Source organism: Pelodiscus sinensis, chromosome 1 (assembly GCF_049634645.1).
Source record: "Pelodiscus sinensis isolate JC-2024 chromosome 1, ASM4963464v1, whole genome shotgun sequence".
Lineage (NCBI taxonomy): Eukaryota > Metazoa > Chordata > Testudines > Trionychidae > Pelodiscus > Pelodiscus sinensis.
In genome coordinates, this window is record NC_134711.1 from 329,639,965 (window position 1) to 329,664,248 (window position 24,284).

A 24,284-nucleotide genomic window follows, 5' to 3' on the forward strand; every position below is an offset into this window, starting at 1 on the left:
GTATAATTTTACTAACCAATCACAACATATTCTAACAGAATTACCTAACCAATCCTACCTCACTACCTTAATTGATTTACACCTAGCAAAATTAATTATACAGCAGATGGAAACAGTTCCAAACCAGGCAGATACCACACAGACAAACAATAGGAAAGTGAGGACCAGAATCATAGAATGAGGATTCCACGACCTTAGCTATGGACAAACAGTTTCTTGCCAGACGAAATGTTGTTAACTAAGTTTTCTTCACCCATCTTGAGATCTGTTTCTTTATCTGGTGACAGTGGGGGCCATTAGGACAGGATCTCCTTCTTAACAGCCTGGTACGACACTATTTTAATGCAGTTTAGACAGAATGTGAGAATGGGACTCCAAGCTTTACAGCGAATGGCTGTTGCTCTTCTGTCTGGCTGCAGAGGAAGACTTTAATATGGCTACAAGCCTTCCAATATGGCTACAGAAAAACCATATTGTTACAAGAGAGTGAATGCACCAAGAGAAACCTTTAGATCTTTTTATGAGTAAAGACCCAGAGCAACCTGTCCTGGATTTGCTTGGTCCTCACTCCATAGATGATGGGGTGCAGCATAGAGGGCACCACAAGGTGCACGTTAGCAATGAGAATGAGGACATGGGGGGGCACAATATAGTCAAACCGATGAATGACGGAGGACACGACATCTGGGATGTAAAAGACTAAGATGGCACAGAGTTGGGTGCTGCAGGTCCCAAATGTTTTGCGCCGGGCTTCCGTTGTGTGGAGGCTGAAAATTGCCCTAAGGATCTGGGTATAAGACGCTGAGATAAAACACATATCCACACAGGCCACAAAGAGTATCATAAACAGGCTGTAGTAATTACTGACACGGGTGTCGGCACAGGCCAAAGTTACCACAGCGATATGCTTGCAGTACGAGTGGGAGATGATGTTGGTTCTACAATAAGGCCACTGCCTGGCTAAGAGTGGGTAGGGTAATACAACTGTGCTACCGCGCAGCACCACGGCCAGGACAATCTGGGCCACCATGCGGTTGGTCAGGATGGTGGAATGTCTCAGGGGATGGCAGATGGCCACATAGCGATCCACAGCCATGGCCACCAAGATCCCAGATTCCACCACTGTGAAGCAGTGAATGAAGTACATCTGGGTGAGGCAGGCATTGAAACTGGTCTCTGTGGAATTGAACCAGAAGATACTCAGTGTTTTGGGCATGATGGACGTAGACAAGACCAGATCGTTGATGGCCAGCATGCAGAGGAAATAGTGCATAGGCCTATGGAGGCTCGGCTCCGTGGCAATGATGAAGAGGATGGTGAAGTTCCCTAAGATAGCTATGACATACATGGCGCAGAAGGGGATGGAGATCCAGACATGGGCTGCCTCAAGGCCAGGAATGCCCAGAAGGATGAAGGTGGAGGGGTTGGTGAAGTCAGTTGTGTTGGCTTCTGACATGGAGTAGGAAAGATGGTGTCCAGCTCTGTAGGAGAATGTTGCCCCAACTTGTACCGTGTGCTCCTGTGAGTTCTTGTATTTGTCCAGGGCCTACGGTGAAGGTTTCAGTACAAATGCCTGAAAGGAGAAACAATGGAAATATGAGACACTGCATGTACTTGTCTTGTGCGTGAAGCAGATCGGTCATTCTTCATGCCTGGAAAAAAGGCACTTTTCTTCTCAGAGATGAATTCTGACCCACTGACCATAGGAAAGCATACATGATGGTTCTCCCAGTCTCAGGGGTTCCAACACAGTTCTGTGTGGTAAACCTCAATAGGCATGGCAGGAAACAGGAGTGTGGATAATGGCTCTCAGCATTTCTTACTGCAATTAAATCCAGGACGGAAAATCCACACTGTACAGGTTTTCCCCAGTCAACTGGTTGCTCAAAATCTGTGAGTGGAAAATGACCTAATCTTTGCCGAGACGTGTGCTGGAGGAAACCTCCCAACGTCAGGGAGCATCACAGATAGCAGCTCCGTGGGAAGACCCACTTATTTTCATCAGTGGCCAAAACATAGACAATGTTCGAATGACTAAGGAATAGGATGAAGAATAACTTGCTCAGATTATAAACTCAGCGCCGTCCAACCAATCTCTGTAAAGCATATAGCCGATAAAAAGAGGGTTTCCCAGGGAGGCTATGAGATTGGGGAAGATTATTCTTTGGAGACAGGCTGAAAATTCTGGGATTACTTAGCTTAGGGTACATCTACACTGAACCGCTATTTTGGGATACCTCTGGTATCCCAAAATAGCTACCCCACGTTGTCACAAGCTGTCCATTATTTCAAACTATTTTTTGAAATATTTTTTGAAATAATGGGTGTGCTATTTCGGCATTCTAGTAACCCTCATTCCACGAGGGTTAAGAGATGTCTCAAAATAGTGTGTTATTTCAAAATTTGGTGCTGTGTAGATGTGCCATAATTTGAAATAGCCTATTTCAAATTTCAGTCAAAATAAGATACTCAAATTGCATAACACAAATTGTGTACCTTATTTTGAGTTTAGGGTGCTGTGCAGATGCACCCTTACAGAAAAGACAAACAAAGGTGCATATGACAGAGGAGTGGGAAATAAAGAATCAAACTTATTACATTCAAATGGAGAAGGCAAGAACAGCTCCCAAACAGCAGTATCTATAGTACTGCAAAAGTGCTAATTCCCTAAAGCTGAGGCAAACGGTATTGGTATTGGGAGGAAACATTTAGACAGAAAAATGGGAGAGAAAATTGTGAATTCTTTAGAGTTTATTAGATAGCTAAAAGCCATGATTCCACGGTGATAAGGGAAAAATTCATGCTTGGCAGAGCTACATATCCCAGAAAGGTTCCAGAGAGGTAGGTCTGTGAGTCTGATTCAACAAAAACATCAAGGAATCTGGTGGCACTCAGAAAAAGGTGGTTAAGAAATGTCTTAAGCACAAAAGAAATCCTAGAAAAGAGTTAGACCAGTTATAAGAGGGAAAAAGGAAACTTGTGAATGTTGCAGAAAAGGTAGATGTTTTCAAGAATACGTTTGTTCTGCTTTTGGAAGAAGCAATTAGAGACACTCCTATCACATTAGCTGGTGAGGGCAAATGGACTGGAAAATATTTCAAGGAGGATGTAAAAAAGTAACTATAGTAGAACTTTTGATTGTTGAAGGAATGTGCACAGATTCAAAAACAACTACTTAAATTCCTCTCAGGCATTTGATTCGGTGTTGGGAAATATAATTATTAAAATGAACACTGACAATATCAATAGAGCACATGAAAAATGGGCTAAAAGGGGTCTAAATGCCACGTTTCAGAAAGCAGTTGTCAACAGGTCATTGTCATGGACTGGGGCTCATTGTGGCATTCCATTCTAGGCTATATGGATATGTCTACACTACCCCACTAGTTGGAACTAGCGGGGGTAATGTAGTCATCTGCAGTTGCAAATGAAGCCCGGGATTTGAATTTCCCGGGCTTCATTTGCATGAAGCTGGCCGGCGCCATTTTTAAATGCCGGCTAGTTCGAACCCCGTGCCGCGCGACTACACGCGGCACAGAGTAGCTAGTTTGGATTAGGCTTCCTCGAGGAGTACAGCTAGTTTGGATTAGAAGCCTAATCCAAACTAGCTACTCCGTGCCGCGTGTAGCCGCGCGGCACGGGGTTCGAACTAGCTGGCATTTAAAAATGGCGCCGGCTGGCTTCATGCAAATGAAGCCCGGGAAATTCAAATCCCGAGCTTCATTTGCAACTGCGGATGACTACATTACCTCCGCTAGTTCGAACTAGCGGGGTAGTATAGACATACCCTAAGATAGGCAATATTTTCATCAATTATCTAGAAGCAAACAGAAAATCATTACAGAAAAAAATTGTGGTTGGCCGAAATATTGGCAGAGGGGTTAAAATGAGGGCACCAAGGCAGGAACATTGATTGTCATGGAGCATATAATAAGCTGGGCCCAAATAAACAAAATCTTTTGGAACAGTCAGATCTAAAGCTATTCTCTTGGAACCGAGGAATACACAAATAACTCACCATGTAGGACATTTCATTGGGGTATGCAGGGACCTTAAAACAGACATAGGGGTTGCTGTGGACAATCAGCTGATGTTGAGCTTCCAGTGTGATGCTGTGGACAAAAGGGCTGATGGGCTCCTTGGATGCATAAATGGGAGAGTGGGGAGCTAGAAGAGGGGAAGGATTTTACGTATTATTGAATCACAGAGCTGGAAGAGACCTCAGGAGGTCATCAAGTCCAGCCCACTGCCCAAGGAAGGACCAATCCCAACTCAATCAACCCAGCCATGACTTTGTCAAGCCAAGACTTAAAAACCTTTAGGGATGGAGATTTCACCCCCTCCCTAGGTAACCCATTCCAGTGCTTCACCAGTGCTGGTGTGGCACATCAGTGTAAGCACTACTTACATCGATGCCAGGGCTTCTCCCATCAGTGTGGGTAATTCATTTCCATGAGAGATGGTAGCCGGGATGATGGAAGAATTCTTCTGTTGCCCTCATGCTGCCTATACAGGGGTTGCCTTCCCATACCTACACCTCTCCGGGGTATGGATCTATGAGCTATTGGGAAAAAAGAAAATGCAGTTTGGGGTTGCCTTACCCAAGGCATTGCCTGCAAGCCACAGGAGATGACAATACTGCTATACTTGGCACTGGTTGGGCCTCAGCTGGTCCTTTGTATCTAATATGGGTTGCCCATGTATAGGAAGGATGCAGCAAACCTGGAAAAAATTCCAGAGGTATGAGACAAAGATGATCCAAGGATGGATCACAAGGTGCACAAGCAGAGGCTGAAGAAATCGTGTATATTTGGTTTGAAAAGAGGAAACAGAAAGGGAACAAGACAGCAGCAGTGGCGGATTTAGAGTTAATAGGGTCCTGTACTCAGTTTCATTTTGGGGGGGTCCCAGGGATCCAGCCATGAAAAAAAACATTTCCTCCTCCTCTCCTCCCATTTTTCATTTTTTTCTCTTCATTCTCCTCCTATCACAAGTAATGAAGTAAATGAAAATAAAGTGAGGGACCTTAGTTATTTGTGTAATTTATCTTTTTTTTTCACAGACCAATTGAAAATTGCTGAGGGTCTCGGTGGACCCCTTCCTGATCTTTCCAAATATTTTTTGTACTATTAGCTCACTATTGTAAAGTGCTTTGTATATGAGCACTTTATAAAAAAAAAAAAACATAATAACCTTTCTCAGACTGGCTGAATGGAGTTCTCAGAGCACAGTTTGGGTACGTCTAAACTACATGCCTCCGTCGACGGAGGCATGTAGATTAGCCAGATCGGCAGAGGGAAATGAAGCCGCGATTAAAATAATCGCGGCTTCATTTAAATTTAAATGGCTGCCCCACTCTGCCGATCAGCTGTTTGTCGGCAGATCGGGGCAGTCTGGACGTGCCGCGCTGACAAAGAAGCCTTTCTTGATCGGCACAGGTAAACCTGGTTTCACGAGGCATACCTGTGCCGATCAAGAAAGGCTTCTTTGTCGGCGCGTCGCATCCAGACTGCCCCGATCTGCCGACAAACAGCTGATCGGCAGAGCGGGGCAGCCATTTAAATTTAAATGAAGCCGCGATTATTTTAATCGCAGTTTCATTTCCCTCTGCCGATCTGGCTAATCTACATGCCTCCATCGACGGAGGCATGTAGTCTAGACACACCCTTTGAGACCTTCGTCTAGATGGAAGCTTTAACATGCATTAAGCCAACATAAAAAATGTGTACAAATAAAATGTAAAGCTGACACATGTGTGGAAAAAATAAAAGTTGACTTCCTCTAAAGAAACATGTTCATTTAAAAAAAATCCAGCTGACTCCCTTTCTACACTTTTTCTTTACAAAATCGTCAATTAAGTCATTGTTATATTTTGTAAAGAGGCGCTTTCAGTGGTCAATATTGCTGAAATTGTCCAAGGTTCTCCCCTCTTCTCTTGCTCCCCCCATACCTCCCTCCACACAAAGCAGCTGCCCCCTGCTGGGAGACAGGGGGATTGCTAGACTCAGTGCTGGACTGTCAGGCACTGGGGGCCCTGTGTCATTGGAGGGTGGGGACATTTCAGGGCACGGTATGTTTAATTGTAAATCTGCCCCTGGCCAGCAGTAGTCACACACACGACAGGTCGGCATGCAGAAAAATGTTATTCCTTACCACAGTTGGAGGGACAGGAGTGAGTGGGATCCAAGTACAGAGCAGAGAGGAGATCTAGGGGAAAATTTAGATGAGATCTCAGGGAAGATTTTCCAATGGTAAGAACAGAACAAAAATGGAATGGACACCTTCGGAGGTCATAGAGGTTATTCATTGATGCTTTCCCATGGGAGGCTGGACAGCATCTGCCGTGGAGGGTTTAGCTACAATGACGCCTGCCGTTCGTCATGGGTTAGACTAGCTGGCCCGTGCCGTCCCTTCTAACTCTGTTGTTCCACGTTTCTCTAATGAAAAATCCAATTCCAGACCAGCCCCTAGTCAAACACAAGCTATGGTACTCAATACCCTGATAGTGAGGTGAAATTGAATATCCTGTGTCATACCGGAATTCAGACTGGAAAATGCCCTTCGGGCCCTAAACCCTGTGAAGCTATGAATAAAGTAAATAGAGAGGGCATTTCCATTGGCTTTCTCACAGAACACAGGCGCTCCGGTGCAGCTCCTTGTCTCAGACGTCATCAGGGCAAAGAGCTTAGCTGAGTGGGATTCACAAGGGGCGTTGCTATTGTAGATATTGCTGGTGGCACCACCTTTAATTAAGACACAGACACCTTCTCTAAGGACAACTAGTTTTCAGCGCAAAAGGGCCCCGGGCTGTTTAATGGCTGTGCAGAGCAGGAAGGAAAACAGACCTTGTTTCTGTCCCGTTATGCCCATGTCGCACTGGGTTTGTCAAGCAGGTGAGCTCCTCAGCACGAGATGGGTACCTGTGAATTCTGAGAGGGACGTGTCTTCCCTGGGACTCCCCTTCAGATAGTTGTATCCCACACCTGTCTCACCCCAGCATCTGCAGCAGCCTCCCACGCCGGGAACTGACATGGCATGTGCACCGTTGCTAATATAGCTCCATGCAATCGCTGGGGGATTTGCTCAGCCCCCAGGGGAAACACGACATATGGATGTAACCAGGCTGGAGACCAGATGCACAGTACCTAGTGTCTCTCTTTCCATGTCTTTGCTTTGGGATTCTTTTCCCAGCTTTAGAAGTAAACAATAATTAAGGGAGGAGATTTCTTGAGCTCTGTGTTGAGTCAAAGAGGAATGGGCTGCTCTGTGTGTTTGTGTATGTTTAAATATTAGAGTTAAACAGTACGAAAATTAGGGACGATGGATTGTTCTCCATGGGGTCTGATTCTCTATAAGGGCATGTCTACACAGCAGACTCCTTTTTTACACCACAAATACATTATTTTGGGTGAAAATATAAAATAGCTTTATTAAGCCTATAAGGTTAGATTTCTAAGAGATTCTAAGTAACAGTGAACAGATCAAAGTTGGAAATGATCAGAAATAAACAAAACCCAAATCTAAGTTCTACACCCTAGATAGGAACTCAAGTCAGCCAGGTCTCACCCTTTGGAACAAACAGTCCACCAATCTCGCTTACAAACCCCTAAAAATCCCTTCCGTCCAGCACCACAGCCCCAAATCAGCTCTCGCTCCTAAATTGTGTTATGGTGTTGAGTTGTGATGTCTCTTCCCCCATTATAGCTTTTGTCTCATTGAGGGAATTTCATTTTTCCAAGCAAAGCCCCCAGCATGAAACACATGATGGTGAGCTCCTTCTTTAGTGGTAGAAATGTAGCCGTGTTAGTCTGGTGCAGCTGAAACAAAAAACAGGACTCTATAGCACTATAAAGACTTACAAGATGGTTTAATAGGTGGTGAGCTTTCGTGGGCCAGATCCACTTCCTCAGATCAAATAGTGGAAGAAAATTGTCACAACCATATATACCAAAGGATACAATTAAAAAAATGAACACATCTGAAAAGCACAAATCAAATTTCAGAACAGAAGGGGGATGGAGGAAAGTAAGGGAGGGAGGTAAATGTCTGTGAGCTAATGATATTAGAGGTGATAATTGGGGAAGCTGTCTTTGTAATGGGTAAGATAATTAGCGCCTTTATTCAAATTTGAGTGTAAAGTGTCGAATTTAAGCATGAATGACAGTTCAGAGGATTCTCTTTCAAGTGCAGTCTTAAAAGGTCTTTGAAGCAGGATGCAGGTAATCAAGTCATTGAGACAATGTCCTTTCTGGTTGAAATGGCAAGAAACTGATTTTTCTTTGTGATCCTGTCTGATATGTTTTGTGGGCATTGATCCTTTGGCGAAGTGTCTGAGACGTTTGTCCAATGTACATAGCAGACGGACACTTTCGGTACATGATAGCATAAATTATATTTCTGGATGTGCAGGAATATGTGTTCTTGATCTTATAACTCACTTGGTTGGGTCCAATAATGGTATCGGCAGAGTGAATATGCGGACAAAGCTGCAATGGGGTTTGTTGCAAGGGAAGGTACCAGGGTTGGTATTAGTGTGGTATATCCTGTGGTTGCTGGTAAGAATCATCTTGAGGTTAGGTGGTTGTCTATAGGAGACTATGGGTCTGTTTCCCAGAGCCTCTTGGAGTTTAGTATCCTGTTCCAGTATAGGCTGTAGTTTATTGATAATGTGTAGGACAAGTTGGGGGCTAACAGTGATGACAAGTGGTGTTCTACTGTTGGTTTTCTTGGGTCTGTCTTGAAGTAGCTGCTTTCTAGGTATTCGTCTGGCTCTTTCAATTTGCTTTTTTATTTCTCTGGGTGGGTAGCTGAGGTTTATAAATGCTTGGTAGAGATCCTGAAGTTTCTGGTCTCTGTCAGTGGGATTAGAGCAGATGCAGTTGCATCGAAGGGCTTGGCTATAGATGATGGATCGTCTGGTGTGTGCTGGATGGGAGCTGGAAGCAAGTAGGTAACTGTATGAGTCAATGGGTTTTCTGTAGAGAGTAGTGTCTAATTTTCCATTGCAGATTTCTACTGTTGTGTCCAGGAAATGGATCTCTCGTGTAGAGTGATCCAGGCTGAGATTGATGGTGGGGTGTAGGTTGTTAAAATCTCTGTGGAATATCTCCAGTATTTCTTGGCCATGCGTCCAAATCATAAAGATGTCATCGATGTAGTGTAAGTAGAGAAGGGGTAAAAGGGAACGGGAGTTGAGGAAACATTGTTCTAGGTCAGCCATAAAGATATTAGCATACTGTTGGGCCATGCGTGTACCCATGGCTGTGCTGCTGATCTGGAGATATAAGTTGTTCTCAAACTGGAAATAATTGTGGGTGAGAACAAAGTTACATTGGTCTGCTATCAGATTGGCATAGTGTCCTCTGGGATAGTGTTTCTAATTGCTTGTAATCCGTCTTCATGTGGGATGTTGGTGTATAGAGCTTCTTCATACATGGTGGCAAAGATGGTGTTATTGGGGAGGTTATCAATGTTTTGTAGTTTCTTTAGGAAGTCAGTAGTATCTCGGAGATAGCTGGGGGTGTTGGTTGCGTAGGGTTTGAGAAGAGAGTCTACATAGCTGGATAAACCAGTAGTGAGTATGCCAATAAAAGAGATGATGGGAAGTCCGGAGTGTCCAGGTTTATGAATTTTGGGAAGCAGATAGAACAATCCTGGTCGGGGGTCAGAAGGTGATTCTGTGTGGATTTGTTCCCGAGTAGCTGTAGGGAGACTTTTAAGGAGACAGTGTAGTTTCCTTTGGTATTCCAAGGTGGGATCAGAGGAGACAGTTTTGTAAAACGTGGTGTTGGAGAGTTGTCTGGTTGCCTCCTGGTTATAGTCGGCCTTATTCATAATGACCACAGCACCCCCTTTGTCAGCTGGTTAGATTATAATGTCCAGGTTGTTTTGGAGATTCTGGATGGCATGGTGTTCAGCGCGGCTGAGCTTGTGTGTCGCTTGTTGTCGTTTGTGAATAATGTCAGTATGTGTGTTGTTTCGGAAACCTTGTATATAGAAATCCAGATTGGAATTCCGACCGTCAGAGGGAGTCCATATGGAATTATTTTTCCTTTGGTGTTGATAGGGGGGATCTGGTAGGTCAGATTAATGTTCATTGGTGGTTTGGAAATATTCTTGGAGGCGGAGAGGGAAAAAAAAGCCTCAAGGTCACCTCAAAATTGTATCCAGTTTGTGGGGGACAAAGGGCAGAAAGAGAGAGCCCAAGATAAGACAGACTCTTCCGCTGGATTGAGTTTGTAGGTGGAGAGGTTAACAATATTATTCGGTGGGTTGGGGTAGTTGCTGTTGTAGCCTGTGGTGTGAAGCAGTTTAGAAAGTTTTTCCGTTAAAAGCATTTGCGGAAAAGAGCATCTAGACTGGCATGGATGCTTTTCCGCAAAAGCACTTTTTGTGGAAAAGCGTCCACACCAATCTAGATGGAGTTTTGCACAAGAAAGCCCCGATCGAACATTTTTGCCATTGGGGCTTTTTTGCGCAAAACAGTTTTCAGCTGTCTACGCTGGCCCTTTTGCACAAAAGCATTTCCGGAAAAGGGCTTTTGCCCAAACAGGAGCAGCTTAGTATTTGTGCAAGAAGCACTGATTTCAGACAGTAGAGTCAGTGCTTTTGTGCAAATTCAAGTGGCCACTGTAGACAGCTGGCAAGTTTTTCTTGCCAGTCTAGACAAAGCCATTGTGTTTTCAATGCCTCCCTGAACCTGAACATGTGGTTAGTTGCTGGTTTTCTTTTCCTATCACTGTCTCCTTCAAAAGGGATCTCCATCGAAGTTCATATCTGAATGTCAGAGTCTGGTGAAATTAGGATATCAGGGGACTTTGGGTGGTGGCTGGCCCAATGTGTGTCTGATTCCCAACCCCAGAGTTATGGTCATGAGAAAAATTCACCCCACCATTTTGGTCTTTCCCTGAAATTCCCACTCCAAGTACTGAGACCTTCCTCCCCCCTTTCCTAGAGAGCTGTGATCCGTGCTCTCTGGGCTAAAAGCTGGGTATTCTCCCAGTAGCTCATTCAGAGCTGTGTTCTGTGTCTTACCAGTCAAGGGAATGTTCTCCTCCCCTCTGTGAGGACTGTCACCCCACCCCTGGAGCCAGTCATCCTCCCAGTACTATACGGGGGATGAACGAGACTCTTACTCTCTCCTTCAGTGGTTCCTGGGACCTTCCCTCTTTCGTCTGGGGTCCCAGCAGAATGTTGCCCCTCGGTTAATGTACACACTAGCCAACAGCACGAGGAATTTGTCTCCTCCTCTTCAGATAGCAGGTCACCTTCCTGCATGCTACTCTTGGTTCCCACCGAAATTTCTGCCCTGTATCGTCTCACCCAGGGCATCCTCTGCCATTAATGCTGGCAGCCTCATGTGCTTCATGCCTGCTTCTGCAGAGGTTGGATAAAAATCATCAAGTCCAGCCACTTATCCAAAGCAGGACCAATCCCAGGTTTTCAAGACCTTTCAGGACACGAAAGACATAGAGTAATAGCCTCATCCTCTCTTTATCAACAGTTACCAACTAGAAGATGCTATGCATACAATGCTGACCACTCCCCAAAAGGCAGATGATGTGTTCCTGCTGGGTTCTGCACTGTCTTGTTGGCAGGGTATTGAGCCTGAAAGCTCTGATCTTGGGGCTGCATCCTAATCTGGATCTGAAATAACTTCCTTGGGGATCCCAGCTTATGCCTTGAAACCTGAATCAACTATGCAAAGTATTCAGGGATTGGAACTCCAGGGCATGTTTAACACAGCAATCTGTTACCTGGAATTCTCAGAGTCCCCAGGAGTGAATCCTAGAATATTGGAATGCTAAATCTGGGAGGGACCATGAAGGGTCAATAAGTCCAGTCCCCTGCCCTCAAGGCAGGACCAAGTACCATCCAAATCATCACTAATAGATGTCTATCCAACCTGCTCTTAAATATCTCCAATGATGGCGATCGCACTACTTCCCTAGACAATTTATTCCATTGTTTAACCACCCTGCCGAATAGGAAGATTTTCCCGATAGCCAACCTAAACATCCCTTGCTGCAAGTTAAGCCCATTTCTTTCTGTCCTATCATCAGAGGCCAAGGAGAACCAATTTTTTCCCTCCTCCTTTTATCACCCTTTTAGATACTTGAAAACTGCTATCATATCCCCTCTCAGTCTTCTCTTTTCCAAAACAAATGTACCCAGTTCCTTCAGTCTTCCTCCTCTTCCTCATTGCTCATGTTTTCTAGACATTTGATCATTTTTGTTGTTCCTCTCTGGACCTTCTCCAATTCATCCACAATTTTCCTGAAACGTGGTGCCCAGAACTGGATAGGATACTCCAAATAGGGTCTAATCAGCAAAGAGAAGAGCAGAAGAATGTCTTCTCGTGTCTTACTCACAGCACTCCCGTTACTGCAACCCAGTTAAGCTACAACTCAACCATTTCCCTACAGGCAATGTCAGGAATAAATCAATGGGAACCCAGCCCTTTGATCTAATGAAGTGTTAAAGGGAAGTAAGAATTTTCTTATTTAGTACTGGAGTTTATTAGATTTAAGTGCACGTTGATATAAGCAATAGGTGTAGAACACCCCAGATATCCAAAATCTGAAATAGGACCGAGTATTTAACAGCAGGTTCAAAATTCCTAGTCACTCAGCTGTTGGGGAGAAGGTGTCAAGAAAAAATGTCTCTCAAAGTGGATTCAGAGGAATGCCCGAATGCACACAGTACACTTTCCTTCAGAGAACTACAGTATCAGCTGTTGAACTGGATGTCGGGGAAAGGCTGAGAGAGATGTTGTGTGGAGTCGGTGGCTGAGGGGTGATGTTGAAAGAAAACAGGAGAAAGAATGGAGGAAAGGAGTGAGCAGTATCTGGTGATGAAGAGGTGATAAGTTAGGTGGAACTTGGTGTGGTGGAAGTTCAGAGTCTGAGAACCTCCACACACCTGACTAAGGACACCGTAGATGAATGCAGAGATGGGCTTTCCCCACCCATCATGCAGGGTTAATGTTGGTGACCCCCAGATGAGAGGACTTACTGCAGGTGTATTTCCCGACTTTCTCACGGAGCTCTTTGGTTTTGGCCCCATAAATGATGGGGTTGAGCACGGGGGTCAGTAGGTAAAAGAGGTTGGCCAAGATGATGTGAACGTAGGGAGCAATAGCCTGACCGAACCGGTGTGTGAGACTGGAGAACAGGAAAACAGGATAAGACGTCAGCATCACGCAGAGGTGGGCTGTGCAAGTGTTGAGGGTTTTTTGGGGAGCTTTCTTGGAGGAGATTCTGAGGACAGCCCGGATGATGAGACCGTAGGACAGAGCTATGAGTGTCAGGTCTAATCCAATAACAAGAAACACTATCACCAAAGCGTACATACTGTTCACTGTGATGTCCCCACATGACACCTTTGCTACTGCTATGTGGTCACAGTACGTGCTGGGGATAATGCGGTTGGCACAGAATGGCAGTCTGCTCAGGAGCAGGGGCAGAGGCAGAACGAGGAAAAGAGCTCTTAGCAACCCCACTAGCCCCAGCTTAGCTACCCGTGTGAGGGTGAGGATGGTGGGGTATCTCAGAGGGTTACATATGGCCACGTAGCGATCAAAGGCCATTACCACCAGGATGGCCGAGTGCATTGCAACACACCCATGAAGGATAAACAGCTGAGTGAAGCAGCCAGCCATAGTAATGTCTTTCGAATTGAACCAAAATATACACAGGGCCTTGGGCAAAACACAGGAAGGTGTGACGATGTCTGTGAGCGCCAGCATGCAGAGCAGCAGGTACATCGGCTTGTGCAGCGTCTGCTCTTTGCCGACCACAAACAGAACCGTAAGATTTCCAAAAACGCCAGAAATGTAGAACATAGAAAAGGGGATGGAAATCCAGACATGAACAGCCTCCAGGCCAGGGACACCCGCTAGGATGAATGTTAAAGGGTCAGAGGGGGTGACGTTGAAAGCTGCCATGAGGTGGTCGATGCATCAGTCATGCTCAGGGCTGCGCAAGGCACCTGTGAAGAAAAGAAGCAGAGCCAGGGGATTACGCACTTGATATCAAGCCGTACCCGAAACATTGGATATTTATTAAGCATCTAGAAAAGGGAGTGAGTCGTACAGTGCCAAATTTTGCAGATGGAACCAGATTATTTAGTGCACACTGGAGACCAGAGAAGTTCCCAGAGGAAGCTTACCAAGCCTGGGGAATGGGCAGGATGTTGGCTGGTAAACTTTGATGTCAGTAACTTCAACATGTATGTCCATTGGAGAGGGAAATGTTTGAACACCTCACACACCTGCATGAGAGGGAGCTGGGCACCACGGCACACAGCTCTGGGACACCCTGCTCACAGAGAAAGCAGGGACAGAAACTAAAGTAAACATCTGGATCCAGCAGGAATAGGACGGAGAATTCTACCCGTAACTCAAGGTCTTAGAGCAAGGAACCCAATGTTTCCCCCTTCTCCGGCCTCCTCTGTGTAACACTGGGCCCCTTCTCATGGGCCCCTTCTCATATTCTGTAGCTGATGTCGAGGTTATTTTGAAATAAAGCACTATTCAGACAAGTCCCTCAACCCTCGTGGAATGAGGGTTTCAGGGACGCTGGAAGAGTGTACCTGTTATTCCAAAATATATCCAGCTGCCGGACCCCACAGTGAGAGCTCAGATAAATATCTCCTCCAGCTCGGTGAAATTCAGTGATTTGTAGCCTAATTAGCTCTGCCCGTTCTCACTTATTTCCATTTAAATTCTACTGCTTCTACTTACAGTCACTTTTATTTTGTATCAAACCCAGAGTAAACACCTGGGAAAGCAACCACTCTGCACATTCCCCCTTCCATTGCTAGAGGGGGCTTACCTAATTCTTTGGGGTTTGATCCCTTTTGGGGAGGGGTATCCCAGGAAGCTGGGCCCTAAACGGCACTCTCCTTGGATGGGAAGAGGTTCAATGTGTGTAGTGCTTCTTGGGGGTGAGGGCAGGGATCTCAGCTCAGGGCCTTGGCTGGGGCAGACCAGGGAACTGGCCCAGCAGGACCAGACGGTAAGAAGCCCCAGAGAGCAGGAAGACGAGATGCCATGGCCATTTCAGGACCCCAGGAGGCACCCCCCAAAGGGTCTTCTGTGCCCTCACCCCGTCACAGATGTCTATCCATCCTGCTCTTAGATATCGCCAGTAATAGAGATTCCGCAACCTCCCTAGGAAATGTATTCCAGTGTTTAATCACCCTGACAGGTAGGAAATTTTTCCTAATGTCTAACCTCAACCTTCCTTACTGCAATATTTGGTGTTTATCATCCTCTCCAGATCCTGAGATGCAGGGAACCAGAGAGGAGAGCCCCTCTCCTGCCCTAAAATCAACTGTTCTCCTGATTATCCTGAGCTCTGAAATCTGTGAGTTTGACATTTCAGCAGCTCTTCTGTCCGTTCTAATTTGGTCCAAATAAGTTCACCCCTGGGAGGACTCCTGTGGATGGGCCCTGCGGCTCCTGTCCGGTGTAAATCAGGCCCTTTATTAAAGTCCCTACATGTTGACTCAGGATGAACTCCTGTCTGTGTTCAGAGTTTTGCCACCGATATTTACGGGACCCAGATTCACTCTGAAGTTTTAAGTCTTGGCTTTGAGCTGCAAATCTCCCGCCTTCGGGTCTGGCTACAGCGAGTGCTATTCTGTTCACAGAGTGAAAGGGAGCGAAGAAACTCCCCAGTTTATGTGGTGTTCTGAGACCAGCTTTGGAATGTGGGGATTTCAAAAGACATGGGCCCTGATTTTGTTGTCAGGGAGGCCAGACTATTTTGGAGTGACCTCAGGAAGGCAGAACGGGGGAGCAGATTCTGGCCAGTATGGGACTCAGGTGAACCCCCCTTGTTAGAACAGAGACCCACTGCTGAGGCTCTGGCTGGGCCATCTAACAGTGCAGCACCCTGCCTGACTTGGAAAACTGAAGGAAAAACCACACTGCTCCGAAAGGAAGCTCCGGGTTAATACAGAGAGACACAAGAAGAGATAAAATAACTGATCTTAAAAACAAAGTTTTATCTAACCCTGGAACTCTTTCTCAGTCCGCAGCACTGCCATTAAAGCAGGAACAAGTAACTCACCACAAACCTGCTCACACGAGAGAAGAAACCTCCATCCTGTGACAGAGAGGCAGAGCTCCGAGAATCAGCGTGTGAGTCTAACATGTCTGACACTCCCCTGCTGGACAGCCACCTTTATGATTTCCCTGCACAATCCCTGTGGACTCTTAGGTTGGCTGGGCTCCCATACAATTCCCTCAGCTCTGTGAGCAGCGGGAAGAGCAGAAAATAGATCCTGGACAGGTGCAGCCTGAGAGCTTCCTCTAGGAGGGAGGAAATAATGAGCTGATACCAGGGGCTCATATGGTCAGAGCCAACGGAGTTTCCAAATCCAGTCAGCTTAGCCAATAACAGTGACTTCCCCTCCCCCCCACACCACTCTGTGTATGATGCCGCCATCTGCACTATGTGTGGGATTGCTGCCACAAGCTATGGGAATCAGAATCATAGAATCCTAAGACTGGAAGGGACCTCGAGAGGTCATCGAGTCCAGTCCCCTGCCCTCATGGCAGGACCCAGTTCTGTCTAGACCATCCCTGATAGACATTTATCTAACCTGCTCTTAAACATCTCCAGGGATTGAGATTACACAACCTCCCTAGGCAATTTATTCCAGTGTTTAACCACCCTGACAGGTAGGAACTTTTTTCCTAATGTCCAACCTAAACCTCCCTTCCTGCAGTTTTAGCCCATTGCTTCTTGTTCTATCCTCAGAGGCCAGGAAGAACAAATTTTCTCCCTCCTCCTTGTGACACCCTCTCAGATACCTAAAAACCGCTCTCATGTCCCCTCTCAATCTTCTCTTTTTCAAACTAAACAAGCCCAATTCTTTCAGCCTTCCTTCATAGGTCATGTTCTCTAGACTCTTAATCATTCTTGTTGCTCTTCTCTGAACCGTCTCCAATTTCTCCACATCCTTCTTGAAACGTGGTGCCCAGAACTGGACACAATACTCCAACTGAGGCCTAATCAGCGCAGAGTCGAGCGGACGAATGACTTCTCGTGTCTTGCTCACAACACACCTGTTAATGCATCAGAGAATCATGTTTGCTTTTTTTGTCAACACACTGTTGACTCATATTTAGCTCGTGATCCACTGTAACCCCTAGATCCCTTTCTGCTATACTCCTTCCTAGATAGTCGCTTCCCATTCTGTATGGGAACAAAACCATTTTTGGTTCATTGTAACACCCCACCAGTGCATATGGGCGATGCCGTTGTAACATAAAGTCCATTTGCCTCTAAAAAGTCACCGGCACCCTGTGGTGGGCAAACAGCATGATGAATTGATTCAAGCTTCGATGTGTGGGAAACCTTTGTTCTTCCTGTTCTTTCCCTTTTGGGGCACCTGCCATTTGCCAATGTCAGAAAAGAGGATTCCGGAGCTAGATGGACCACTGGTCTTACCCATTCTGATATTCTTATATACATACCAGTTGTATCTCTGATTCTCCTGAATTCATCTATATACACACCCATCCAATAGCAGACATGCAACCCAGCAGTAATGACGGGTCCAGCTTTCCACAGAGTTAGTGATTAAGTACGAATATACATGAAAATGTTACAACTAACCAGTGTCCCTTCGGTGACTTGTGACAGGATGTCAGAGCATGATAGTGTTAGAGCTGAGTGGGTCTAATGTTTATTTAAGTTTCTTTTATCTATGTGTTAGATACAGCGCTCCCGATAGCTAATGGCTAACTTATATGTCAAAAAACCCTCCCAAAATAAACAGACAAAAAACCAAAAACTTTTAGCAGCCTAAGTAGACATTGGAAACACAATCAAAGTCTATCCCATACCATCTGAAATGACTCCCTTACAGATGGAGGCTGTTGCATGGGGCATATGGAGGTGATCTAGCGAGTGACAAGGGGAGGGGAAGAGAGCAACAGGAGGATTTGGGGCAGAAGAGGGGGTACGTCTACACTACAGCGCTAGTTCGAACTAACTTAGTTCGATTTAGTTAATTCGAACTAAGCTAGTTCGAACTAACGCGTCTAGAACTAAAAACTAGTTCGAATTAGCGTTTTGCTAGTTCGAACTAGCAAGTCCACATTGAGTGGACTCTGAACAGGGCTTAAGGATGGCCGGAAGCAGTGCCGGCAGGGCATAAAAGGAGGACTTAGAGCATGGAGATGCTGTCTCAGGCTAGCCGAGGGCTGCGCTTAAAGGGTCCCGACCCCCACCCCGGACACACAGTTCTAAGGGGTGCCCCGCTTGCAAAGAAGTTCTGGCTTGGAGTGCCCTGAGTGCCCACACTGGGCACATCACACCACTCGGCCATCAGCCCGGCTGCACTTGCCGCAGGCTGCCATCTGGGGAGAGGGAGTAATTGGGGGGCTGCAGGAGAGCTTCCACCCCCAGAAGCCCGCAGAGCCAGCCCAGTCCTCCCCATCGGGGGCTCGTACCCCATTCCTCCCTCACCTCCTTCCACTTACCCTTCCTTAGCCCCCCTTCTTATTGATGTACAAAATAAAGATAACGTTTCTTCCAACATTGACTCTGTCTTTATTGAAAAAAAACTGGGGGAGACTGGGAAAAGGAGGTGGGAGAGGGGAAGAGAAAGGCTGGGAGAGGGGAGGGCAACTAACATGATCAGGGGTTGGGAACAGGTCCCAGATGAAGAAAGGCTACAGAGACTGGGACTGTTCAGCTTAGAAAAGACGAGACGGAGGGGGGACAGGATAGAGGTCTCTAAAAGCAGGGGTTGGGTGGAGAGGGTGCATTCAGAAAAGTTCTTCCTGAGTTCCCATAAAGAAGGACTAGAGGACACCAAAGGAAAGGAATGGGTAGCAGGCTTGAAACTAGTAAGAGAAAGTTGTTCTTCTTGACAAAGCAAATAGTTAACCTGTGGAACTCCTTGCTGCAGGAGGCTGTGAAGGCTACAACTAGAACAGAGTTTAAAGGGAAGTGAGATAAAGTGATGGAGGTTGGGTCCATGGAGTCCTATTAGCCAGAGGGTAGGAGTGGTGTCCCTGCCCAAAGTTTGTGGAAGGCTGGAGAGGGATGGCACGAGACAAATGGCTTGGTCATTGTCTTCGGTCCATCCCCTCCACGGTCCCTAGGGTTGGCCGCTGTTGGCAGACAGGCTACTGGGCTAGATGGACCTTTGGTCTGACCCAGTACGGCCATTGTAAGCTCAGGGCTCAGGGTCGGGGGTCTCAGTGGACCCCCTTGATTTTCATGCACACCTGGTCCTGGGTGGCCAGGCTGGCAGCTCTCCTGCCCTAGACGGCCACTTTCCTGTGCCTAGTGCGGAGATCGTGGACGAGGTCCACGATGTCCGCACTAGCCCAGGAAGGTGCCCGCCTCTTGCGGTCCAGGGCAAGCTCCCGGGAGCCGCCAGCCTGGTCCCGGCAAGAGGGGGTGGGCTGGGGGGCATCGGGTGGGTGGCTCTGTGCCGTGCCAGGTGCAGGGTCTGCTAGCTGGGTGCTGGCAGGCTTGCACCTGGCACGGGCACCGTAGCCAGCCCGTGCCCCTTTAAGGGGTCCGGGGCCGGGAGGGGGGCATAGAGTTTCCCTGGTGTTGGCCAGAGTGGCCACCAGGGAAACCTGGGGAGGGCTAGCCTCCCACTAGTTCGAACTAAAGGGCTACACAGCCCTTAATTCGAACTAGCTAGTTCGAACTAGGCGTTAGTCCTCGTAAAATGAGGTTTACCTAGTTCGAACTAAGCGCTCCGCTAGTTCGATTCAAATTCGAACTAGCGGAGCGCTAGTGTAGCACCTATTAAAGTTAGTTCGAACTAACGTCTGTTAGTTCGAACTAACTTTGTAGTGTAGACATACCCAGGCAGAGCAGGGAGGGACCGACATAGAAGAGACGTGAGAGGTGAGAATACTGTGTACAGATGTGGTCTCCTCACCTAAAAAAAGATATTTTGGCCTTGGAAAGGGTTCAGAAAAGGGTAACTAAAATGATTAGGGGTTTGGAATGAGTCCCATCTGAGGAGAGGTTAAAGAGACTGGGACTTTTCAGGTTAGAAAAGAGGACACTGAGGGGGGATATGACAGAGGTCTATTAAATCATGAGTGGGGTGGAGAGGGCCAATAAAGAAAAGTTATTTATTAGTTCCCTAAATAGAAGAACTACAGGACACCAAATGAAATTAATGGGTATCAGGTTTAAAACTAATAAAAGAAAGTTCTTCTTCACACAGCATGTTGTCAACCTGTGGAACTCCTTGCCAGAGGAGGCTGTGAAGGCTAGGACTATAATAGATTTTAAAGAGAAGCTAGATAATTTCATGGAGGTTAGGTCCATAAAAGGCTATTATCCACGGGATAGAAATAGTGTCCCTGGCCTCTGTTTGTGGAAGGCTGGAGATGGATGGAACGAGACAAATGGCTTGGTCATTGTCTGCAGTCCATCCCCTCTGGGGTAGCTGGCGTTGGCCGCTGTCGGTAGACAGGTTACTGGGCTAGATGGACCTTTGGTCTGACCCAGTACAGCCGTTCTTATGTTCTAATGTAGGTCTGGAGGGTCTAGTTTGAAGAAGTTGCCAACTCAATTAACTGTTCATAGATGGTCTGGTTGCAAGAAGACAGCAGTGCGGTGTCCTGACAGGTACCTTGGTCTGTCCAATTATGATGTCCGTTCAGCTGCATGCCGGCCCCTCAAATACTGAGTCAGTGCTGCACAAATGGCTGATTGATTAGACTCCAAAGAGGCGCAGAAAGACCCACAAACCAGGTACATCGAAACGGGGCTTTTTCAAAAAACTCCTCCCCCCCAGCAATTTTGTCGGGGATCTTTCTAAAACAAAACCTTTTTTTTTAAAGGATCCTGTAAATTTCATTTTTTGAGGACTACAGGATCTTGCAAAAAAGGGTTTTATTTTCGAAAGATCCCCATCTAAACTGCCGTATGTTTTCTGAAAAAGCCCCATTTTGAAAAAAAAGCAGCGGCCCTCATTATGCTAGATCTAGAAGCAGATAGAAAAATCATTGCAGAAAAAAATTGCAGATGGGCAAAATATTGTCAGAGGGGATCAAATGAGAACACCAAAGCAGGAACATTGATTCTCTTGGGCTGTGTCTGGACTGGCCAGTTTTTCCGGAAAATCAGCCTCTTTACGGAAAAACTTGCCAGCTGTCTACACTGGCCGCCTGAATTTCCGCAAAAGCAGTGACTTCCTACTGTAAGAAATCAGTGCTTCTTGCAGAAAATCTTTGACGCTCCCGTTCGGGCAAAAGTTCTTTTTGCAAAAAACTGTTGCGCAAAAGGGCCAGTGTAGACAGCTCAGATTTGTTTTCCACAAAAAAGCACGATCGCCAAAAAGGCAATCTGGGCTTTTTTGCGTAAAAGTGCCTCTAGATTGGCATGGACGCTTTTCTGCAAAAATAAAGCATCCATGCCAATCTAGACGCTCTGTTCCGAAAATGCTTTAACGGAAAACTTTTGCATTAAAAGCATTTCCGGAAAATCATGCCAATTTAGACGCAGCCTTGGAGATTTCGTGAGCGGGACCCAAACAAACAAAATATTTTAATACAGTCAAATCCAAAGCTATTCTCTCAGAACCAGGGAATATAGAACCAGCTCACACTGTAGGACACTTCATTAGGGAATGCAAGGGACCTTGAAAAGGACTTAGGGGGCACTGTGGACAATCAGCTGATTCTGAGCTCCCAGCATGATGCCATGGACAAAAAGTCTGATGGGATCCATGGATGCATGAATGGTGGAGTGAGGAGCTGGAGCAGGGGAAGGATTTTATCTCAGTGCATGGCACAGGGGACTCTGACTGTGTCCGGTCCTGTGGCTCACTTTTCAAACAGGATGTTGAAAAACTGGGGGGCTTACAAAAAAAAAGCCAGAATAAGGATGGGAGGCTGGAGAAAATACCCGAGTGAGAGAGTGAACTGATGAAAACGATGACTGAGTGGAGAAAAAGTTTAGAAATGTGAGCTGTGAGGGAAGACTGAAAAAAATGGGCTTGTTTAGTTTAGAAAAGAGAAGCCTGAGGGGACATTAGAGCAGTCTTCAAGTATCTAAAAGGTTGTTACAAGGAGTGGGAAGACAAATTCTTCTCTTTGACCTCTGGTGACAGGAGAAGAAGCAATGGGCTTAAACTGCAGCAAGGGAGGTTTAGGTAGGACATTCAGAAAAACTTCCTGCCTGTCAGGGTGGTGAAACACTGGAATAAATTGACTAGGGATATTGTGGAATCTCTATAACTGGAGATATTTAAGAGCAGGTTGGACAGACACCTGTTAGGGGTGGTCTAGACGGTGCTTGGTCCTGCCAGGAGGGCAAGGGACTTCACTTGATTACCTCTTGAGGTCCCTTCCAGTTCTATAATTCTATGATTTTGTGATTTTGGTTTTCCTTTTCTGAACCTTTGCCAATGCCAATATATCTTTTTTGAGATGAGGCGACCACATCTGTACTCAGTATTCAAGATGTGGGCGTAGTATAGTTTATATAGAGGCAGTAAGATGTCCTCTGTCTTATTCACTATCCCCTTTTTAATGAATCCTAGCATTCTGTGTGCTTGTTTGACTTCTACTGCTCATAGAGTGGATGTCCAAGGAGGGGAACACAAGGTACATGAGCAAAAGCTGGCGGAAATGGGTATGTTGAGTTTGGAATGGTAAGATTTCTCGAACTTGGTGTTTTCGTACCTCGGTACCTTCGGTGGTCTGGACTGTCAGTGTCAGCGTCGTCTGGTCAGGGTTGTCCTGGCGCGCTCCTGACAGGACCTCTACTGCGTCGGTGATGATAAACTTTCGGCTGCGTGCGTAACAATCGGTACTCCCTTTATCTAGAGCGTTACACCCCGTGCACTTGGGTCAACACAAGAGATCTCTGAGAGGCCCCGGAAGAGACAGATGCAGGCAAGGTTTGAAATCAATCGAGCTGGTTTATTGTCAAATGCGAAGCTCTACCAGTTGGTAACCGAGATCAGTACAATGTTACACCACTGGGCACTATGGCCCACGTTGACAAGGTACCAACACTGGGCAGGCCTATTGCCATATATCAGATATTAACAGCAGGTAGTCAATGTTAAGCTACTGTGCATTCTGTAAGTTTAGGTAATGACACCTGCCGTTCAGGCGCCTAGTGCGACCCCCCCAAGGTCGGCCGGAGAGCACCCTCTGCGGTGTCCTTTTATAGACGGGTACAAACAACTTACATCATTTCTTTACGTACCAGGTTACCACCCTCTGTTGCCTAGTTACCACCCCTCACCTGATGGAAGGGGGCTTACTTACTAGCCTTCATGCTGTCAATTCCAACCAGGTCCTGAACCTAGGTCGGTATGTGCATTAGTATTTAGGGGTTTTTGTACCAAGACAATTCTTATGAAGATGTTCCGTTACTCCCCTTTGGCTCACAGTCTGTACCCAGTACCTTCCTGTGTCCTTCCATGCTCGACCTAACTTACACAATCACACAGTTATCAGTACGGCCTCTTTCTTGGCTCCTGTGTTACTGAACCAAAGTCTTGCTCACTAGATTGCAGGCCTCTTGCTGTTTCCAGGTTGCAGGTCTTAGGATCCATATTACTGACCTTCAACTTACTACACAGGAGTTCAGACCAGAGGATCTAATGGCCACTTCCGATACAGTACATAGACCAGGTCTCTCTATGGACTATATCTCAGAATGCATGAACAAGGGGACATTGGTTAAATAATCCACATTTCTCCGGCACAGCTCCTTGTCTCAGACATCATGGGAGCCAAGAGCTTAGCTGAATGGGATTCACAAGTGGACTGGCCATTATAGCTGGTGCTGGTACATGCCTTTAGGGACAAAAATGATACGTGCATACCACAGAGAGACTCACATACTCGGCACATCATAGCTTTCCCTCCCCTATTAGTTTATAGCAGGAGTGTGAGTCACTGACTGATGAGGAAGCAGTGTCCTGGAGGTGTCTTTAAGTGTCCCCATCGAACTATTAAGGGATACAAAACACAGTTGTGTCTCCTAAGGTGTGCTTGCACCTTTTAACACTTCCTTAGATCAGAAAGTGACATCTATACTGCGTTATCACCCCTTGCTTTTCCCTTCTAAACAGCAGACCTGGTTTCCGTTGGTTTCTGGGGGTGACAAGCTTTCAGCCTGTTTAATGGTGTTAGATGATAAGAAGTATTCCTGTGATGCGTCTTGTGACCAAAATTTCCCCTCTGAAGACATGCATGCTGCACCTTATCATAAGAATTACCCATCAATATTCAATTCTTTGTAATAAGATTTACTGTTCAGGACAAA

General features: G+C 46.2%; 2 protein-coding genes across 2 annotated transcripts; both read right to left on the reverse strand.

The window, feature by feature from the left end:
* Positions 1-508: 508 nt before the first annotated feature.
* Positions 509-1,348, reverse strand: LOC102448427 (olfactory receptor 52M1-like). Its single transcript, XM_075931004.1, has one exon. The coding sequence runs from the start codon at positions 1,346-1,348 to the stop codon at positions 509-511; it is 840 nt and encodes a 279-aa protein (XP_075787119.1).
* Positions 1,349-1,546: 198 nt separating this feature from the next.
* Positions 1,547-13,945, reverse strand: LOC102448665 (olfactory receptor 52D1-like). The gene is made up of 3 exons (XM_075931113.1): positions 13,015-13,945; positions 4,019-4,167; positions 1,547-1,573 (listed from the first exon to the last, which is right to left on the reverse strand). Exons 1-3 carry the CDS (start codon positions 13,943-13,945, stop codon positions 1,547-1,549), a joined length of 1,107 nt encoding a protein of 368 aa, XP_075787228.1.
* Positions 13,946-24,284: the final 10,339 nt, after the last annotated feature.

Excerpts from the sequence above, each read along its gene's own strand:
- LOC102448427 (XM_075931004.1), bottom strand. The coding sequence starts at position 1,348 with ATGTATGTCATAGCTATCTTAGGGAACTTCACCATCCTCTTCATCATT.
- LOC102448665 (XM_075931113.1), bottom strand. The coding sequence starts at position 13,945 with ATGGCAGCTTTCAACGTCACCCCCTCTGACCCTTTAACATTCATCCTA. Across the intron at positions 4,168-13,014 it reads AGTCGGGAAATACACCTGCA|CTCCCCACTCTCCCATTTAT; the intron begins GTAAGTCCTCTC and ends CCCCTCTTCTAG. Across the intron at positions 1,574-4,018 it reads CCAATGAAATGTCCTACATG|GCATTTGTACTGAAACCTTC; the intron begins GTGAGTTATTTG and ends TTCTCCTTTCAG.